General features: G+C 36.2%; 1 protein-coding gene across 1 annotated transcript; it reads left to right on the top strand.

Moving 5' to 3' along the window:
* Window positions 1-4,928: 4,928 nt before the first annotated feature.
* LOC130050596 (mucin-17-like) lies at window positions 4,929-22,931 on the top strand. Its single transcript, XM_056150837.1, has 6 exons — window positions 4,929-5,182; window positions 8,739-9,090; window positions 9,625-9,675; window positions 9,774-9,880; window positions 10,186-10,259; window positions 10,376-22,931. Exons 1-6 carry the CDS (start codon window positions 5,135-5,137, stop codon window positions 22,929-22,931), a joined length of 13,188 nt encoding a protein of 4,395 aa, XP_056006812.1. The 5' UTR covers window positions 4,929-5,134.
* Window positions 22,932-23,253: the final 322 nt, after the last annotated feature.

Genomic DNA, 23,253 nt, shown 5'->3' with positions numbered 1-23,253 from the left:
AAGTTTATTCCAAGCACTAATTAAAAAAAACATATCTAAGGTTCTATTGCTTTTATGAGTCATATTTGTACTATTCTTACAACATACAGCGATCTGGAGTGAATTAAACCCTTCATTTAAACATACCCTTACCACGAAAATTTGCGCAGTCAGTTACTCGATTCTGTCCAATTTCTCATTCTGACAATTATTAATTCAAACTATTACAATGTTTTTTAATTCAAATAATTTACTCTTCATTTTGGCCAGTCGCGCAACACCGACATTTCTATATACCCCTGCTCAGTGTTGGAGTTTACAGCGTCCAGGTTACACGAACGGGGGTTTGGTACTCTCATTTCTTAGTGCTGTTAATATACATCTGATGTACAAATGAAAGGCTTGGACGTAAGCATCTATGTGTTGAGACTTAGCGTATCTTGCCGCCACACCACTCCGTTTACTTGATCCAAGCATAAAGCTCACGGTGTGTGTGACCGGTTGACAGGGGATGCTTACTCCTCCTAAGCACCTGATCCCACCTCTGGTATATCCAGGGTCTGTGTTTGCTCAACTCTCTGTTTGTATTCCTTATAGGAATTATGAGATTGATCACTCTTCGTTATCTTCACCTTTCACCCAAATGCATTACATCGTGTTAGAAGTGAGTATGATCTCAATGTCAAGTCCAGTTGGTGACCTCTTGTCGATAAATCATTCCCAAGCCCCGCCATATACACCCAGTACTGTCTCATCTTCCAATAAGCAAATGAAAGTTTAAAGAGATAGGTCGGTAAGCAATATTGGTTGCTTCAGCATACTCTTCTTAATGACCGGCCGGGCGCCGCAGAGATCCCTCCCACACTCATAGAAATGAATGGTCTGTCACCGAAGAAATCATGCTCAAAGGCACAAAAGTGCTAGATCCTCGCTGTCTAAGGTTTGAAATCGCTTGAAAAATAAACAGTTTTGAAATATACATATTTCGTCAGTATGCATACTTCATGAAATGCATTAGCGCTTCATGATCAGTGTTAAGCGTCGCTATTCATACCCTCCTGTATTTTCAAAAATGAAATTTATTTTTTATATTTACATTCTACTTTCATTTCAGTCGGAGAATTCCGAGTCGTTAAAGTGATCCTACTATATGTTTTCAAAATTCATGCGCACATCGTTCACATTTATTATATTATAGCGTTACACAACCGAGGCTGGGGCTATACCAGATAGACATAATATTTTCTCAGACAATTTTGAATTATTTTTCATGAAGTTTGTGAATGTTATATACTGTATATACAGAGTTGTTTTCGCCCAGACGTAGTTGTGTAAAAAGAGAGATATGAGAGAAAACGGTTTCGCCCACTCTTAAATTTGCCCAGTGACAGCGAGGGCGAAAGGAACGAAAGTAAAACAGGGGCGAATATTTCCCTGTATACAATACCATGTAAACCCATCCAGTTGACTGCCTCGTTCGGTCACCGCATTTTAGAGTGTTAAGGTTTAAATTTTGAGATTTTCTTGGGGAAAATATATGCATAATAAATTAGTTTATATAATCGGTTGTTTGACCTCTCTCAGCTAAATACATGCATTATCTTGCCAAAATCAAAAGGAATGAAAAGCATAGGTTTCTTCAAGGCCACATTTGCAGCAGAAGAAATGTCTATAATCATATGTTCATTGATATGAAATATGAGGTTTTCCCCCCACATAATTTGTCTCTGATATTTATAGTTATTTGAAGTACATAGAATGGAATGTTGTCCTGCCCGTAGCCAAATGTCATTTTGACAATATTTCAAATGTCGCTGGGGAAAAACGTATCACTTGTTCATAACTTTTGTTTGAAGCTTTGGACGGGCAATTTTACACAAATGTCGCTGATCTTTCGTAAGGTGATTTCAAAAATCCCAATGTGATGTAAGGAAACATAACATATTTATTGACCGAGCTATGTAAATCTAATCTTTATATTGACTTACAAGGTGTATGTTCGACGTAAGGGCGTATTTTACGTTGTAGTAATTATAAATCAAATAACTTACATCTCTATAGGAAAATTAGTACAAACTGAACACTCTTATGGAATATATTGTATCTGCCAATTAAACAGAAATCCTATAGTTTTCCATAATAGTAAAGCTCGTTCTATATTTATCTGTATCATTAAACTTTGTAATATAATATTGTTTAAATTTTAAAAAAAGATTCACAATAAATCAGATGTTTCCAACATATGCACACTACTAAGATTATCTAAATATCAAGATTATTCAAAATATGTGCACTTTTTTGCATATAAATCAAAGTACCAAAGGTTGTTTTTTTTTTTTTGCATAGTGTTCATAATGTTTTTAATGTAGTAAATCATACTTTACTAAAATATGTTTATGTTTGGGCATCTGGTAATTGAAAGAAATATTACAACATATCAATATACATGTAACAGCACACAACTGTGGTAATTCAACAAAACAGCTTTATTAATCCATTAAAATTCAAGGGTGTAGTCAACTTTCTTAATTAAAATTATATGCATATTACATATAAGGAATTGATTGAACGCAAGGTTTTTCTCCAGTTAGGATTGAGCTTCTGGGGCCTCAGGCGCCCCCAGACCGCCAGCCGTACGTGGAATGTTATCTGATATCAAAACTTATTAAATTAGTCATATAATATGTTAAACGTGTAAAAGAACACAGAAACTGTAAACGTTTCACATCTGTGTCTCTGTGTGATTGTATTAGGTTCGGGTTCTTCTCATTATACATGGAACGCAATCAAATGCGGGTATTTTGCTCACATTCTGGTGATAGGTTTAAATTTACAAGAATTAGTTTCTGCTTTGGGGGTCGTGTTAAGTTTTGAATTAGTTACCAATTAACAAGACCTGTGGTATCTAATTCAAATTATCGCGAAACATAACACGACCTCCAAAGTGGCAACTAATTCAAATAATGGCGTAAACTTAACACGACCTCCAAAGTGGTAACTAATTCAAATCATCGCGTTAACTTAACACGACTACCAGAGTGGTAACTAATTCAAATTATCACGTAAACTCAAAACGAAATTATCGTATAAACCTAACACGACCTCCAAAGTGGTATCTAATTCAAATTATCGCGTAAACTCAACATGGCTATCAGAGTGGTAACTAATTCAAATTATTCGCATAAACTTAACACTTCCTCTAAAGTGGTGTCTAATTCAAATTATCGCGTAAACTTGACACGGAAGAGGGCCTACATAGACTATGACTGTTGCCCGACCCTTTTGAGTTTCTTAATATGTTTAAATTACACGTAACATGACCTCCACAGTGATAACTATTTCAAATTATCGTGTCAACTTTAAACATTCTGACATCTTCGCTAATTAACGCTTATTCCCATAGCTTTGATGATAGTATTTTGTGATATACAAGTGACAAAATCTTTACTTTTCTTTTTTTTTTTAAGAGGAAAATTTTAAAGTGATATTTAATATGCTGCTATCCCATCGAAACATAGTCTGTTATATTTCCCCCCGACCTTATTTTAGCGCCAATATTTCAACTGTAAGTCGCGTAGACAACTGTAGCTACATGATCACGTGTGCAAATGGCGCATAGTTTCTTTGGGATGAATTTTACAACCATTCGCAGTCTTAATAAACCCTGAATCAAGTTGGAGCAATCTAGAGAGTAAGAATTGTTTTGACTACAGATAACTCTGTTTACCTTATCAGGATATAGGGCTCACGGCGGGTGTGACCGGTCGACAGGGGATGTTTACTCCTTCAAGGCACCTGATCCTACCTCTGATGTGTCCAGGGGTCCGTGTTTGCTCAACTAGCTATTTTGTATTGCTTATAGGAGTTATGAGATTGATCACTGTTCGTTATCTTCACCTTTCATAAAATTTATTTTATTAATTTTATTTTCTAATTAAAACAAATTGTTAAATATCTTCATCGCAAAGTACTCTGAAAATGTTTGAAATTCTTGGTTATCATGTGTTGGTGTTAATAAAGAAATGGGTTCAAAATTATTTATGCATCTAAATTTTAATCTTTTTTAAGTTTTGTCATCTTAATTATCTTAAGGTATTCCATGTATAACGAAAGGATAATGAACAATTTTGAAGGATTTAGATCAACATAAAACTTATTGTTAAATAATGATGGAAGTGAAGCAGATGAAATTCACATGACTGGTAAATGATTAGAAGCTGACCTTTTTGCACTTAAGATTTTTTGGAAGAATTGTCTGCCCTTTGTAGAAATAAGAAAAATCTAATTTTCTAAAAATGTGTGTGGTCAATGATTAATTTTATTTCATATTTTCATAAAAAGAAAGTGTATGTAACTTTCTACCAAGAGATTAGTATGAATATATAATTTGTTTTTAAGATATTGTAATAAAAGATGCTTTTCCCATATACTTCAATGTTAAATTCTAGGTGAAATATATCAAGCAGTAAACAAAATTTAGAAAATTTCTACCGTGGGTTATTTTTATTTGATGAACCCTTCAAAATGATACCATGATTACAAATATTCCACCATCCATTTATTAGATATGAAATATGGTCATTATACACTGAATACCTTAAGGAAATTGATTAATTGTTCAATTTCATTAACAACTCCTACCATTCAGGTAGTCATTTATGACATTTCCTATCACAATGCACCTTATGCAAATTTTGACAGCTTTCGCCTTCCGTCCTCTCTATTACGGGAAACAAGCCATGCGTGAAAGAGGCAAAATATAGAAACGTCTGGCTGATTGTAACAATTGAAGTTAGTGTTTGTAATTTGCTGGTGTTTTCCTTCAGTGTGGTTTTATAGACAATTTGTCGACGGTCTATTGGCCATTACTTGGTCACTTATAGCAGATACGCTTCATTGAGCAAGATCTACTACAAGGCGTTGTCACCCTAGGTTTTCTCTCTGTCACATTAATATACAAATCTGGCAGTGCACATAATGCATATAGTCCCGTTAACATACCGAGACCAGACCTGAAGTTTTAGTTTTATTTCCCCTGAAATGTGTTTCAAATGAACTTATGCTTACCGGATGGTTAATTTCAATTATAATATTTGGAGATATGTGAGAACATTTTAAATAGAATGTTGGGGAAATATGTGAAATCTTATTTAATATGAATCGAAGACAGCATTTGGGAAGGCTGCGGGATTACCGCTCAGAGGTATGTTAATGTCAACTATGTGGCCAGTTGTGTTTAGTCATTTGTTGGAGTCAATGGACCATAAAGAATAATTATTGAATTCAGTAAAACGATTAAAATTTATGTTGTCTAAAAACAGAGAGGAGGCTGTCAAGTGGAGTCAAATATAATTTGTATTCTCGTATAGGGTATGTCATTAGAGCCTTTAGTTTGTTTTGTATAGAATTTAATTTGACATGAATTCTCAAATACTTTGATTTATGATTTCATTTTTTAAAAAATATTTACTACAGGGTGTTTCGTAACAAATCTCCCCAATCATAGAAAAATTAAGACTAACGATGGAAAGGCATATACGTGTATGTGATAAATACTGCACGCATGTTTCAAGCATTAGCTATAATTTATAATTCATAGTTTTTACTACCAAAATATGTTGATTCTTTAATTAAGAGAATGAAAACTTATATGTACTCCAAAAATGTTAAAACTTCTCCGAGGTTTATCGCGTGCATACATGTAATTAATGGCTCTGTCTTCTAAATTCCAAATGAAAATCTGTTAATGGAGATTTGATAAGATACTTGAATTCTTAAATTAAGGAAGGAAATATTTCGGTGGATATGAACTGTCCATTTGTTTAGATACTTATTTGTCCGTATTTGTCATTTTTTAAAGATTTTCTAAGCTCATGCATAACGTAATTGTTGTATCAGCACGTACGAGACATAGAAATTTCGACGTCCCCGAAAAGCTCAGTCATTCGATCGCTATGTAGTTAATTGAATTTGAATTTGTATGTGGAAGAAAGGGGACATTTTAGATTGTCTTCCTATAGGAAAGGTCACTCGACATTAGTGAACAAATTAACATAGTAATGAACTTAACCTGCGGTTCATGTATATCGACAGAACTAGGACGCCGGTTTAAGAACGTGGCATTACTAGGATTTTAATAAACGTCTTCATGAATGATTAATTAATCATGTAAGAACTTTGATGATCCAAAAACGTTGGGTTCGTGGAGTCCTTTACCTAAATTAAGACAAGTATCAAATAAAAAAGTTTCCATAGATATGTTTTCTTAACTGTACGGTTTTTTTTTTGGGGGGGGAGGGTACATATAGGTGCCATTTATCTTCTCTGTAAGATAATCAGATTTTGAACATCTATTATTTGAAGTATATATACATATGATATAGATATCAAGGACCTTCAATACACAATTTGAGAAAATTTAGATACATCTTTTAAAGGTATGTACGCGAAATTCAACAATCCCTCCACGTATATAATGCACAGAAATTAATTAGTGTAATTATACCTGTATGTAATTAGAGACGCCCTCGTCCGTCGTAATCTATTACTGACAAAAATGATAAGTGAATTATGGAGACCAATTTACCGTTATCGTAGAGAAGTTAGACCTCTTATGGGTCTGCATCCGCCGTGCGTTAACAATTGAACATTTCTTCTTGATAACTACCATTCCAATTCTTTTCAAATTTCGTATGAAGCATCTTTTGGACAAGGGGGACATAGATTATAAATTTCAGGACTTCTGCACCCGTGGGGGTTTTAGGCTCGGGGCAAAAGCTGCCCAAAATTGACCAATTTTCAAAAATCTTCTCTACAAGCGCACATGTGTAAGAAAAACTAAATGCATAGTGATGTAGAGCAGGAAGGCCTCTACCAAAATTGTAAATTTCATGAGGGGTTCTGACCCCAGAGCGGGACCAAACTTGGTATATAGTGTTTAGATGTAAAACACGTCCAAAGGGTAGAGGTTTTGGTATCAGGGTGGGGCCAAAATTATCAGTTATTGAATATGCGAACAATAGAACATTTTTGACTTCTTGATAACTATTATTCCAATTCCTTTCAAATTTGGTATGAAACATATTTAGAACAAGGACGGCATAAATTGTAAATTTCAGGACTCCTGCACCCCGGAACCTTAAGGGCGGGGCAAAAATTTACCAATTTTCAAAAATCTTCTCTACAACCACATATGTGTTAGATGTATATTTAATTGCTGTTATAAAATTTAGAAATTCATTTCAAAATTAAGGATTATCTCCCTCACGCACAGCTCTTATCCTTAAACGAATTTGAATCCACTTTTTGGCACACTGTTTTTGCCTATAATAGCTCTAAACTTTATTGCTATTTCGGATTTCAAACATTTCGGTTGAGCATCACTGAAGAGACATAATTTGTCGAAATGCGCATCTGGTGCATCAAAATTGGTACCGTATAAGTTTTACATAAACTGAATGCATACATGTAGTGCTAGGCCTCTACCATAATTGTAACTTTCATGATCCCGGGGTGGAGTTCTGACCCTAGGGCGGAGTCAAACTTGGTATATAGTGTCTATGTGTAAAACACTTATATAGTATCTTTGGTGCTATTGAAACTAAAATAAAACTAAATAGATATTTAGAAAGAACATGTAGTCCTTTACCAAAATTGTTAATGATCCCAGGGGTAGGAGTTTTGGTATCAGAGTGGGACCAAAATGGTCGGTTATTGAATGTGTGAACAATGTAACATTAACATCTTGATAATTGCCATTCCAATTCATTTCAAATTTGGTACATGTATGAAGCGTTTTGTGGACAAGGGGGACATAGATTGTCGGGACTCCTGCACCCCCGAGGCCTTAAGGTGTGTCGTTGCTAGTCCATTTAGTGTGTAATGTTTTATTACTGATCGTGTATCAGAAATGAATTGTTTTAAAGGAGAAACTCAATCTTCAAGACACTATATATCTTACACTTACTGATCATGAGTTTCATTGTGTAAATATTATCACTTTTCCTGAATATGATCGGATTGATATCGATCAATTCTCATCAATCTTTGGGGGGAAATGTTACACCTATATACAATTAAAATTCATTCAGGCTGGATGGAATATAACATGTACGTAAAGGTTAAATGACAATCGATCTCTTTAGTTTACAAAATGAAGCATCGTTGTCTGATTTATATTTCTTAATTATTACAAGTTTATAGTACAATACAAACACATCATTCATAAATTTATTACGCATGCATATTTGTTGTCTTCTGAAACATATTATTAGCAATTCAAATACTATTTACGCCATACCTTGCATTCTTAATGCTAAACATTTAGAACAGTGTGGGACGTAGAAAAGAATGCTATTTCGTGAGCGCTGAACATAAACAATTTATGGAATAATGCATCATTTGACAGGACACACTGGGGCGGTGTTAAAATTGTTTTTGATTTGTAATTTGTTTCTTTCGAAAATGAATGAATTTGTAATTTTCACTAGACTTTGAAAAACATCGATTTAACTTTAAATATTCTCATCTACATAAAATGAAATTGGCATCAATAACAATCATGATATTGAGTAAAGTAAAATATCTGGATCTTGTTTAGTAAACCAAGATTGAAGACGTCCATTGCCACTGGAGTAGATTAATTTCGGCGGTGTCGATAAATATGCATTTAGTGTGTTATTTATTATGGTAAAACACCATGTGGTAAACCATACGTCGTCCACAAAATCTTGAGATACATATTCACACCTTAATTACAGTGGCCTCACATGTCTTCCCTCTACTCCGGGGGGTCAGCCAGAGAAGAGGAGGAACAGAAATACGTGGACCCGGGGATGATGTTTGACAATGTCTACGAGGACCCCTCAGAGCCTTACGGTGCTTACAAGTTCTACATGGCACCAAGAGAGGAATTCGTCATTCAATCCGAGCCACATCTTTATCCTACCAGAGCTGTTTACAAAGATGACGATGACCGGACTTCCGGTTATGCTACCAGTGGCGGATCCAGCTCTTTCAAAGATGGATCCACGCGGAGAATTTTGCTTTGCGTTCTCCTGATATTTCTACTGATTGGTGCAATCATAGCTGCCGTCACTATGGCAGTGTTAAGTAAGACTTTGAATTACATGTATATAGTCTTTGTCATACTTGCAATGCACACGTAGCATGTGTGATAAAACTTTTAATTCAAAGTGACGCAATTCTCCCCATGTTTGTAACTTCATGCTGTGGAATCATTAAAATTCCTGGTGGCTGAATTTTCATGGAATTCGTGGTTACACCTCAACCACGAATTTACATCCTCAACGAATAAAGACAAAGCAAACATTCCAGATCACTGTTCGTTATCTTCACCTTACATTTATCTTTTTTTTACAACTATATAAATCCACGAAATTACGTCCCCACGAACCTGTAAAAATTCACCAATCCACGAAAATGGGCCCCCACGAATTTCAATGATTCTACAGTATATAGATTAGTAATGAGTCGATCATATCTCTAAAATTCCTCATCAGGATATTAGCAAATGGTGGATGATGCATGCATATAAAAGGTTGGTTGATCGACTCATTACTAATCTATATTTGAAGTTATAGTGAACTGAATAAGGTATAAAACTGCAATCTTTCATTTTTCAAGTTTCTCACCAGAGAAGGATGAAGCCATTAAGTCCAGATTCACAACAGCAGGGTATGTTTCTAGATCCTCAGAAAACCCCTTACTCTCTTGTATTCATAAATATACAAATAACAGTTATGACTACTTTTTACCTTTCTTGAAATTACCAGATGTGTTAGAGTCCAACATTAGGATAGCCAACAGAACTTATAAAGCAGAACACGGTGACCCAAGCAGTAAAGACTTCAGAATACTGGAAACGGAATTCTGCGAAGCAGTAAGAAATATGTAGAAAATTATATCAAACATTTCTTATTTACTAGTACTGTAAACTTGGATATATCCACGTGTTTTTAATTACGCGTATTTCGTTAGCAAATATACGCGTAGTATCATCAGTAAGGAATTGCACAACTTTGAGAATAGTGTGTGTGTGTGTGTGTGTGAGTAAATTACGCAGCGATCTTGTGAATTGCATATTTAGTAACAATAACCCCTAGGCGTAAATTTCCATGTTTACAGTAAGTGGATTTAATAATTGAGTTAAATGCTGTGAAATTAAGAATAATTTTATATTCACAGATGGACGCTATGTTCCTTCACAGTGATTCTTCTTTAAATGAAGACTACAAGGGATGCAAAGTCTTAAGTTTCAGGTATTTGATATAATTATGCGGATGAATTAACCACATTCTTTGTGCTCCTGATTAAAATAAACCTTTCGTGCATGAATATACTATAAATTACAGAATATCTATTTTCATTTCTATAGATATGGAAGTGTTATAGCTAGATATCTGCTGATGTTTTCATGGAAAGACAAGAAACCTACAGGATCGATAGTTGATACAGTGAAAGACTTTCTGCAGGACACCATTCCAAAGATAGGCATATGGAATCCGTTGTTACTTGACGGGGACTCTGTGAACATTTATCCAGTGGAAATTAATGAATTTGAACCCACTAGAAAATCACCTGAAATAAGATTGACATCTGATGATATTGGGAGAGAGACTGTTTCTAGTTCTATAGTGCCTGTTATTGACTCTCTGAGTAGAACAGCATCCGTTCAAATTAATGATGAATCAACTGTGGGCGTACCACCAGAAGCGACAAAGAAAGACATTTTATCCAAAGTTTCACCTTCCTTTACCACCATAAGTGCCAAAACTAAAGAAGTATACATAATGTCTGAATTTGATGATAATGTAGAGAAACTTTACTCATCTCAAAGTTATTTGATGGTCGAATCTGAAATCACCCCATCTGTGTCACTGTCGTCCAAATTTTCACAACCTGCATTTGATATACTGTTAACAAAGTCGGATATCGTTGACCATTTATTAGACGATATGAAGATTCAAACGACGCCATCAATAATCACAGATGAAAAAGCCTCGATTGACAAATCGCTGAGCCTCGACATATCTTTACGAAAAGATGAAATAGAAAACATACTTAGCGGATTTTTACCTCCTGCTTCATCATCGTCTAAAATGTCGTCTGGTGTTTTATCATCCGTTGAAATCCATCATCCAGACTTGGAAATTTCAGCTACTCCTTCCGTATCGGTCATTAACATTGGTACGGGAGATATGTCCAGAACTATTGCTGCTACGCCATCAAATACAATGGATGCATCGGTGGATGTCACAGCTCCAACTGACGATTTATTTGGTAGATTTTTGTTACCTAGTTCACCGTCAACGAAAAATCCACTGGGATTCCCTTCATGGGTTGAAAGCAAAACTGTACATCAAAGCAGCGCGGATCTGTTATTATCAGATGGTGGTTTCGGGGGATTTTTATTTCCATTCCCTATGAGAAAAGAATCGTCGACAGAAATTCTACCACCAAATTTTCTGATGGCTTCCGCTCATAGTCAGTTTATTCCGTATAGTTACTCTGTAGGTGATGAAGAAATGAGTGAACACATGGGCAAAAGACACCAATCAACTCTGGAGTCTGCAATGAGGAGTTCTTTACCAGTGCACTATCCAAAAGGTTCTACAGAGGATGTGGCTATTCTTTCCTCCGATTTACCGACACGTTCTAAAGAATCTGAAAGTCATTCATCCTTAACGCTTGGACCTGAAATTGGTGGAATGTTTGAAAATTTCTTTCTTCGGTCATCAACATCCTTGGGTCAAGAGGTCACAGAGAAAACACCATCAACAGAGCTGATAGATAGTGACACGTCTTCAGAATATCAGCTTACAAGTCAAATATTATCAAATGACAAATACACCGATACAACTTACATATTATCGTCAAAAGATGGAATACTTTCTCGGTATTTCGTAGACACGAAGACAAAGATTAAAGGACTGTATTCAACAAGTTTTCAGAGCACCCCATCTACCAGTAGTGAATCGTTGTCTTTTTCAGAAAATAATGTCAAATCTACTATGGTGTTGTCATCGCAAGATTTAACTTCTCGAGACATAACAAAATCTAGTGTGTATGAAGAATTGTCATCTCCCGTTCCCTCCGATGACACTTTGGATTCTCTAATTTCTTCATCTGTTGATGAATTGCCGCTACTTGTGAAGACTGCAGACGATTCATCTTTATTTAGTAGCTTTTCATCAACAAGCAGAAGACTTCCACTTCAAGTCACAACTTCCTACTACAATTCTTTACAGGCGTTATTACCAACGGACAGTGGAAGTGAATTGCCAATTGAAGAGTTTGGTCTTAATTTGATTAGTTTGCCATTGCTCGAAAATCATCTGAAATCTGATATTGTTGATCGCTCAAGGGAAGGTGCCCCAGATCCTCAAATTTCGACACATTCGACGAAACTTTATTCCGTTATTCAATCTCAAGACGCAGTTTCTCCATTTTCGGGGTTAATACCTGATATTTCTTTAGATGGAAAATTAGAAAGTTTATTCGATAATATCTATGATATGAAAAGTGTGTTTTCACCTATTGTTTCGACAGTGCTGTCTTCATCCGTAGCTGAAGAAGATAAGCAAACATTACAAACAACGCATACTGCCTCGCTAACTCAACCTTTCGACTTTCAGTCATCTGTTGCAGATCTTTCTGTGTATAAATCGAATGATACACACATGAAAACTTTTAGTGACGTGTTAGGAGATGTTTCTGATCTTTTGTCGACTTTTATACTGGAGGACAAACAATTAACAAACATTTTGCAGAGCAGTCACTCAATAGCTGAGGAAACATCCAGTAGTTTAACAAAGACTTCAATGACACCAAACATTTTAAACGTTGGATTTATGTCAACAACAGCATTAACAGACGAAAAATATATATTGCCAACAAAATCATTGGGATATAACACGAAAATTGTGGTCAGTAGTCATATTTCGCTTTCAGAAGAAATATCAATCTCATCAGATTTAAATCCTAATCAGCTGACTAAGAGTTCTGTTCTACAAACTAGTCCCATACCGTCAATAGCTGACGTATCTCCGCAATCAGAGCAAACGATGGAATCTTATGCTTCCTTCGTGACTGATATTTCCACTTCTCAGTCTGAAAGTGTGTATCCACTTACGAATTTCGATCAATCTTCCGTTTATTCTAGTGGTGTGTTACATCAGGAATCGTTCCCATCGTCAACAAAACTTAAGAGTTCCTCTGACTTTTCTTCTGGAAGTCTTTACACAACAAATCCGGTCATGTCCAGTCTGCAACAGGAAAGTACTAGTACATCAGATGAAACATCACAGTATGCTTCTCATGGACTAAGTCAAAAATTCGATGAACAATTTTCAGATACAGTGTTCCAAAACACAATGGATAAAATCTACAGCACAGCCCTGGATGGAATAATGGAGAGTGCATACCTCCGACCACCACAAACTCTAACCGACTTTGAAAGTACAACTCCTGTATTTGCCAGTACTTTGAAATCATTACAAACAATGATTTCAGAAAATACTTCAGAGAAATCTCAATCATCGATGTTTGAGGCTCAACAATTGTCGTCGATTATTGACGATGAAAGTTCTAAGTTTGATTTGATACCGTCAAATGTCAGGGCGACAGATATGAATGATACTTATACAGCTGCCATGATAGCTACTACATCAGTTTTAGATGAAATGAATATAATGTCAGATGGAACGGCTGCGAGTCTAACTTCTGGTAGTGTTTCAACTCAAACATACCTACCGAGAAGCATAAACCCGGATTCATCTCATACAGATGAACAAACGAAAGTTTTCATGACAATCTCAAATAAAATCGAGAACCAAAACTCGACCTGGTCTGGATCTTATACTGATAAATCATCTATCACAGATTTAGATTTTAAATCAATAGATATAACAGCAACAACACCGGATGTTTCTGAATATGAAAAAATGACAGCATCCATTACAGCTGTATCTTCATCAACTGTCACAAAAGAACAGAATATGGCTACAGGTTTTGACCTACTTTCAAGCATACATTCTCCATTTGAAACATTTTATCCACGATCCATCTCTAGCGAAACTGTGGAGGCTCTTGATTCGTTTTCTATAAATGGATTAATGACAGAATCACCCATCGATACAGTAAACAGCGCAGTACACCCGGAGGCGACTGAACTCAATTCAGAAATAGTACAAATGCCATCTATTGGTCAAATATCTACTGATGTCGATCTAAATTCACAGATGTTTCCTCAGCGCACCACTGATTCGATACAACTGCAGTCAGTCACTGCTAGTTCCATTGCTGTAATGAACGATTCGTTTTCTGTTCATTTAACTTCATCCCTGTTTTTAAATGATTTAGGAAAGCAAACAAACATTCCTTTTCTGGATCAATCAGATTTATTTGATGCATCAGTAACAGAAGTAAGTTCGTCATTTTCTACTGTGATGACATCTCAGGCGAACATGCCTACACCGGATTTTCTAACAGCTCCTTCAGTGAACAAAACTGTATTTATGCAAAGTGAAATTGATACACTGATATCTTTTTATTCATCCAAAGAATTTTTAAACAAATCTGTAGGTTTTGATGCAAATAGGATAACAGAATTAGAAAATGACTTCAAGACCGAGATTCACGTCCGGGATCCATTGAATTCTGCTACATGGATTTCTAAGTCACTGACCAATGTACTTGATTTACAGCCTTCCAAATTACCATTCAGTGACATTTCTTCTGATCACGTGGTAAAATTTTCCAATTCCGCTTTACCAAACACTGATTCGTTAGGGCTGAAGAATGATGTTTTGACATCTGCAATAATGGATAGTATTATTTCAACGCCTATTGACATGCTGCCAGTAATCGTTCAATCATCGGATTTGACAACCACAAGCTCTTCGTATTTTGTTTCGAAGTCAACTGTAGATCACATTAAGGACTTTGAATCACAGGAAACCAAACTTCAGAGTCATTCTTCACTTTTAGTACCATCAATGTATGATTTTTCAAATTCAAGTGTTGGTCATTTGTATGACGAAATGCAAATCAATGGATCACTATCGATGTCATCTCTGTATACGACAAGTGAACTACCTGATATATTATCCGCTATTCCAGCTGGTAAAGTGTATGAAACCCAAATTACTGTTGAACCTTTGTTTACATCTTCAATACACGCCATTAACACACCCATCGATGCATCAGTTCTATCAAATATACCAGAGATTAGAGAAGATATATTAGAATCCATAGCAGTGGCAGATCCCTTTCACAGCAATACAGTTTCATCGTCTGAATTAACCTCGGAAGTGTCTGCATCCTTTGCATTACTTGGATCATTGTCGTCGGTTTTACTCCACGTAGATAATGAAAATACTGCTACGGAAGGAGTGAAGCTATCTAGTTTATCAACATCATACATATCTAACCATGAAAGTGTTACTCTTGAAAGTGGATTAGCACCATCAGCAACAGATGTGTCACATGCAACAGAAATCTTAACAACAACAGCCTTCTCATTAAATTCAGAGATATGGAGGCCGGATGGTGATATAAAATCTGAAACATCTTACCCTTCGTCTGTTTCATATATCCCGCCTATCATTAATCATCATGTATTTTCCGCCTCTAATATTGATCAATCCACAATTTCCTCTTCAGTTCAGTCTTCACTAACGGTTACAACATATCCCTTAACCAAAGTTCTGACTGCTCTAGCATCATCAACTCCTGAATTATCGATAAATTCTTCTAACTCCATCCCTTTCCCTTTTCCCCTCCCGTCCTCAAAATATGATCCCTCCTTGATTGAAACCTTACCTGTAATATCAACACAAGTAGTTCCTGAAACTTCTTCCTCAAATTTAACTTTAGATCCTAAGATCAACGTAACGAGATCGCGGTTTGATATAATTTATGACACTAGTAACTTTGAAAATAGTTCATACGTAAAAACAGTACATTTTACAGCATCTGAGACACTAAATGAAACATTTTCTAACACATTTGTTATTTCAGATGGCATCCATACTATGAATAGCATTGAACACAGCTTATTTAATACACCTTTAATAGATTTATATTCTTCTATACCAACCTTTGATACTATATCGATTTCAAAAAGTTCTTCTAATGCATTTTCTCTGACGCCCAGTGAGGAAAATAAATCCCAAACGGTACATTTTTCCGATAGTCTTTTGGATTCATTCAATTTGAATTCAATATTAATGTCCCACACAGCGGTAAATCTCATACTTTCTTCATCCTTATTTGAATTTAGCACTGTAATCGACGATTCTATACCCAAAGTAAAGCCAACAGGTGCAGATAGCGCCGCTCTACAAACACCGGTAGGGGTAGAATTGAATGCCTCTTCAACAATGGTAAGTGAAGTTCAGTCCTTGACTCCTCTTGTAAGTCCCTATAATATGTCTATTGACTCTCCCTTAGAATTTATTCATGTAAACTCTTCCCATGACCTAGACTCGCATACGTTTGAACCGAATAGAACAGAAATATCCATATCACCAACTCAAATGAAATCGTACTCATTGTCAGTAATGAATAATGCAGTTCAGAATCAGACGCTGCTTGTACAAGCCACATCAATGGATGAAATTAAAGACTCTGTTTTTTATGTAAATGATCATAGTCATTCACTTAGCATAGGCCCACAAACAGTCGACACTATAAATTTAATAGTACCAACACGGGTAGATTCGCAGATGTCGTCAAATATCAGAAGTGAAATTTTGTATCAGACGTCAACTTCACTAATTATTCCTTATGAGATTTCTCAAGACATTCTTTTTAAAACAGTCAAAGAAAACCTTTCATCTAATATAAATCCACAAATACTTAAATCTGAGACAACAAATTTGATGACAAAACCTTTATCACCATCGCATGTGAACTCATATTCCCTGTCTTTTATGACATCTGCAGTTTTGTCTCAGCTGCCACCTGTACAAAGTACATCCTATTTCTCATCAGACGCCATATTTTTCGATGTAAACAAAGAAAATAGTTCACTTGAGGTATTTAACGCTACCATAACGAATCTTATATCACCAACACTGATGGAATCAATAATAACAACAAGCAATGTTCCTTATCAAGCGAATGACGAAACCTCCACGAGTCTCATATATCCAACACTTATTGAATCGTTTATGTCGTCCGTATTGTCAAATGAAATTCTGTCTCAGACGCCACCTTTACTAAATACTACTTATAATACTTCTCACGACCTTCTTTTCGATATGAATAAAGAAAATAGTACGAGTGAAATACGCCCTCTGGCGATTGGCGATAATTCCACGAGTCTGATATTACCAACACTTGTTGAATCGTTTATGCCGTCCGTAATGACAAATGAAGTTCAGACGACATCTTTGCTAGATACTTCTTATGATAAATCTCACGACGTTCTTTTCGATATGAATAAAGAAAATAGTACACTTGAAATAGACCCACTGGCGATTGACGAAAACTCGACTTTTCTTAAATCACAAACACTTGTTGAGCCATATAAGTCGTCCTTAATTTCAAATGAAATTCTGTCTCAGACGCCATCTTTGCTAGATACTTCTTATGATCAATCTCACGACGTTCTTTTCGATATGAATAAAGAAAATAGTACGAGTGAAATACGCCCTCTGGCGATTGACGATAATTCAACGAGTCTGATATTACCAACACTTGTTGAATCGTTTATGCCGTCCGTAATGTCAAATGAAATTCTGTCTCAGACGCCATCTTTGCTAAATACTACTTATAATACATCTCTCGACGTTCTTTTCGACATGAATAACGAAAATAGTACAAGTGAAATAAGCCAAATGACGATTCACAATAACTCGACTATTCAGATATCACCCACACTTGTTGAATCGTTTATGCCGTCCGTAATGTCAAATGAAATTCTTTCACAAACTCCATCTTCACTGACTATATCATCTGAAAATTTTCACGACTTCCTTTCCGAAAATCGATCACTTGATATAAATACAATTGCATTTAATGATAACTTGACGAATTTTATATCATCAAGCGTAGAATCCTATATGTCGTCCGTAATGACCAATAAAAGTTTGTCTCAAACACCATATTCATTGAATACTTCGTCTGATACCTCTCACGACTTTCTTTTACATATGAACAATGACACTCGGTCACTTGATATCAGCCCACTAACTTTGGACAATAATTCCACCAATCTAACATCACCAAATTCGTCGTTAATGGCAAATGAAACTCCTTCTCAGACATCTTTATTTAGTACCTCGTACAATACTTCTAGTGACTCTCTTTTTTATATGAATAGAGAAAATAGTACACTTGGTTTAGGCCAGCTGGTTTCTGATGATAATTCGATGATTCTGATATCCCCAACGCTGGTTGAATCGCACATACCGTCCGTAATGACAAATGAAATTCTTTCGCAGACACCCTCTGTATTGAGTATGTCTTCTGATAATTCTCACGACTTTCTTTATGAAAAGCGATCACTTGATATAAACTCAAATGCATTTGACGATATGTCTACGAATTTAATATCATCAACTTCAAATGAATTGTATATGCCGTACACAATGACCACTGAAATTCTGTCTCAGGCGTCATCGGTACTGACTACGTCTTCTGATATTCCTCATTTTATAGATAAAGTTAGTCACTCTCTTGATGCTAGCCTACAATACGTGGAAAATAACAACTTATCAAATATGGAACCAAAAGCTATATCCTCAACGCAGTCCTATTCATCGCCTATAGTAAATATTGCTTTTTCATCTCAGTTTAGTCCCTATGTTAAGCCAAACGACATTCCTGTAACAATAAATGAAATAGAAAAAGTACTTGACACATCAAATTTGATGACGAACAGCATAACTCCGTCACTAATACAAAGTGAATTGTTTTCTAAGACACAACTTGTACAAGCGATTTCTCATGACGCTTCAATTTTCAATACTGTTAAAGAAAATAACTCATTGGATATGAGTCCGCTAGTTTTTCACGATAACATATCAACATATCTTATGAATACAATAACGCCAACTCGCGTAGAATCGTATTCACCGTCGTTAATGAGTAGTAAAATGTTGTCCCCAACGCCACTTTTGCAAACCACTTCTTATGACACATTGATAGATTCCCTCTCGCTGGCCCCAACCTTAGGCACTACTGCTTATGATAAATCAAACGACACCCTTATCCATGAGAACATTGAAGGCCATTCTCTTCATCTAGGCCCACAAATATTCAGCGTGAACACAACAAGAAATCAAGCTATGACCGATGTATCACCGACACGGGTAGAATCAGTCATTTCTAGTGCAGTTATAGCTGAAATCCCCAATGAAGAGAAAAACTCCCTTGATTTAGTCCCAGATGTTTTTGACTCTTATACAACAACGTACCGATATCCATCTACCGAAGATGTGTCATCAACACAAGTGAACTTACCATCTGTAGAAACTAGTGAAATTCAGTCACAGACGCCATCTGTAGAAACTAGTGACATTCAAGCACTGTCGCCATCTGTAGAAACTAGTGAAATTCAGTCACAGACGCCATCTGTAGAAAATAGTAAAATTCAGTCACAGACGCCATCAGTAGAAACTAGTGAAATTCAGTCACAGACGCCATCTGTAGAAACTAGTGAAATTCAATCACAGACGCCATCTGTAGAAACAAGTGAAATTCAGTCACAGACGCCAATTGTACAAACCACTCCCTATGATGCTTTTAAAGATTTTCTTTTCAAAGTAAAAGAAGAGAGTCCCTCACTTAATTTAGGTTCACAAGCCTTAGATACCAGTGTATTTGATACATCAATAAATTCCACACCGTATTTGCTTCGTTCTAGTTTGTTTTTTACATTGATTGAAGAGTCGAGTTTGCATGATTTGGCAATCCAAAGCAGCTCATATGAATCGTTCCAGACAGTTCAAACTTACAGTGATATGACATCCAGTCAAAATAACGAAAATCAGAACATATCTATCATATCACAAGGTGAATCAGTCGTGGATTCGTTTGAGCTCTTTGGCAGTTTATCTGGTGGTGTTTCAGATACTAACGTTTTACCTAACCTTATTGTTACTAACATTTTGCCTACCCGTAGTGTTAAACCTTTTGACACAGTATGGACTTCTCATTGGTCGTCAGCATTGGCCCCTGGTAATTTATCGCCCATCACAATTGCTACCGATTTCACGCATCCAACGCCGTCCTTGGGATATTCGTCTCTTATATCGGTAACTCCTTATTCAGTCTTGCTACCGAAACTGTCAACAGACACTTCATCTCCAACGAATGAAAGTGATACTATTCAACAAAAAGTAAAAGGCAGCCATGGATCTTCAAACTTTAATTTGAGTAAAAGTTTGAAACAAAATGACTTAATGGCGAACCACGCTCTTGATAAACAAGACTACTACAAAGCTGTGAATGCGTCCGATTTCTTTGTTTATCCAACATCAGGGATGAAGGAAAATGTAAGTATGAATGTAAACGGATCTTCCAAGTCTAGAATATACTCACCCGCAGCTGATATAGATGAAGACTCCATAAGGTCTGACATTTTGTGGCCATTTAATGAATTTGATCATTTATCGCCTCATCAACATTTTGCGGAAGATTCTTATATCGAAATTAGTCTTAGTTTAGACTCTTTAACCCAATTATCTATAGATTTAGATACAGACTGGCCTTCAGGTGTCACAAGCAGTAGCTCTTACGCAGAAATGCATACACGTTTACCATCAGCAAAAACATTCCCTCAATTTGACGAATCATTACAGATTTCAAACAAAGTATTTCAGAAGGGTCTATCTCGTGAACTAGCAACAGATATTCTATTGGACACAATGCTTGACATAGGCTTTAGTAGCAAAGTTTTAGCAATTCCAGTCTCTCAACAGTCCTCAAAATTTCCAACTGTAATTTCTTCTAATACAGAAATGCAGAAAACGTTTTCGTCAGCAGGAAATTTTGATGGACCGTTCTCATATATTGATGACAAAGACACTACGATAAAATCACATAATCCACCTTTAGATAACACAGTATCAACTAGTGTCTCGCATACTCCCACGCACTCAATAAAAGGTACAGTGTTTAGTACCTCGGACATTCTAAGTAGCATGGATTATGACACGAAGAAAGTATCCCCAATATCAACAATACCAATAAATAGCTCGTTAATGCATAACTCTCATAAGCAATTACCAAATTCTAAATTATCAGAGGTGGGGAACTTCATACAAAGTTCAGAGTTTGTTTATGGTGCCGCTGTTGATAAGTCAGAAGTGATCAGTACTTCAGAGAAAGGTGGTGGAACTGGCTCCTTTACAAACGCTTCATTTGCTCTTCACACACAAACTCTTTTACCATCATTGGAGAACTTCTTTGGATTTATTCCTCTTTCGAACGAAAATAAGAATTTGGACTCACGACCGACACTAACAAAATCATCTTCACTAAGTTTGGATATATTATCCGATCGCTTAGGTTCCATTTCTGAGTTGTCATTTGATAGATCCTCCATAAATGTAGATAGCAGTGTATCCCCTAACGTTGAGGATGAGGCCCTTTTGTTGTCAACAGAAAATTCTGTCAATAATACTTATCCAACACAATATTTAGACCCTACCAATTCGGTTCGTTCTGTATTTCAGACACAAACAAGTTCAAAAAGTTTCTTTGGGGCTAAAACTGAAGATACCGGTAATACAAGGTTGTTTTCTTCAATCCTCAGTGAAAATTTTAAAGAAACAAGAAGGATATTTGCAACATCCACTGTCACTGATTTTGATACAAAATCGACGATTAAGTCACTTTCGTCTCTGGAAAAGCCATTCATTGTCAGTAACTCTGATTTAATTCACTCCTCTAAAGTCGCTATTGGCACGACATTGTCTCAAAAGGCCGATCGTCATGATGGTATAAGTGAAGTAGGAAATCATATAATGTCGAGCATTGTTTCTTCACTTCTGAATAGAGATACAAAAGCACAATTAACAAATACCGTTTCAGAGATCCACATCTCGAGTACATTGACAGAAAAGAAACCCCCTAACTTTCCAAGTAATATTGTACCATCTTCAACTAAGAGCTACACATATCAGTCTCCAATATATAACAATGCAAACACAAAGCACTCACAAACTGAAACAAGCATAGCAGCACTCAAATTTCCATCGAATATCAATTCGTACACAGTAACCAAAAGCAGATCGTCTGTGAACAATGTCCTGTTTACAGCGGCTAATGACTACGACTACTATGCCACAGCTTATGATTTCATCACTGATAATTTAGAAGATACCCTGTCAGACTCTGTAGAATCGTCGTCAGCCTCAACCTCTCTGACGTCGTTTGATGATACTAAGTCTTACAGTGATACTCCTCCGTTAATCCCTATCCAGCCCACTGCGATCTCATCTGGAAAAGCAAATAATGCAAAAATACAAGATACAATTCCTTCTGAATCAGGAGTTGTGAAAGGGTATCCCATTGTTTTAGATTTGATAAAGCCAAGCAAGACACAACGCCAGACTCAAATTTCACCAAAATTAAATTCCATCAGCGGCGAAACCTTTAATCCAAATAATCACGCCATTAGCAGTCTAGGTTTCCTCGAAACTCCAGTTCGTATGCGTTCTTCTCAAGCGACACAAATCATAAAGGATACCATCATGCCGTCCCTTCAAAGATTCCCAGGAGAAGACGTCACAGAGACAACTCCTCTCGGCACAATGATCAAACAATCCCCTACGTCATCGATAATTTCGATGTCTTCGGAAGATCCGTTTGCCGCTTTTTTCGGTGCAGGACCGGCCATACCGCAATGGGTCCTCGATATGCTGGGCTCAGTACACGAGTCCCCTAAATCGTCAGCCAATTATCATTTCAGACATTGATATGTGTGGCGCAATGTTATTATTTTAATTCAGCCACACTAAATTTTGTGCCATTTTTCTTTAGATAAGAGGGTTCCATAAATTAACAAATAAATAGAGATATGTTTACCCATTGTATAAGCGCACCTCGATTCTTCGAATGAATGATACCATAATCTGTTAAGTTCGTTTTACATGAGTGTATGCTAATTCATTCGTTCATTGATGTAGCCGTGTAGCTGAAATCTTTCATGGGTATGCATGCAGTTTTAATATAATCACCTTACATTACATGTTTATTACATACAGGACATTTACATATGTCAAAGATGGTGCATTCCCT

The sequence above is a fragment of the Ostrea edulis genome, chromosome 9, assembly GCF_947568905.1.
Source record: "Ostrea edulis chromosome 9, xbOstEdul1.1, whole genome shotgun sequence".
Lineage (NCBI taxonomy): Eukaryota > Metazoa > Mollusca > Bivalvia > Ostreida > Ostreidae > Ostrea > Ostrea edulis.
This window is presented reverse-complemented; position numbering and strand designations above follow the sequence as displayed.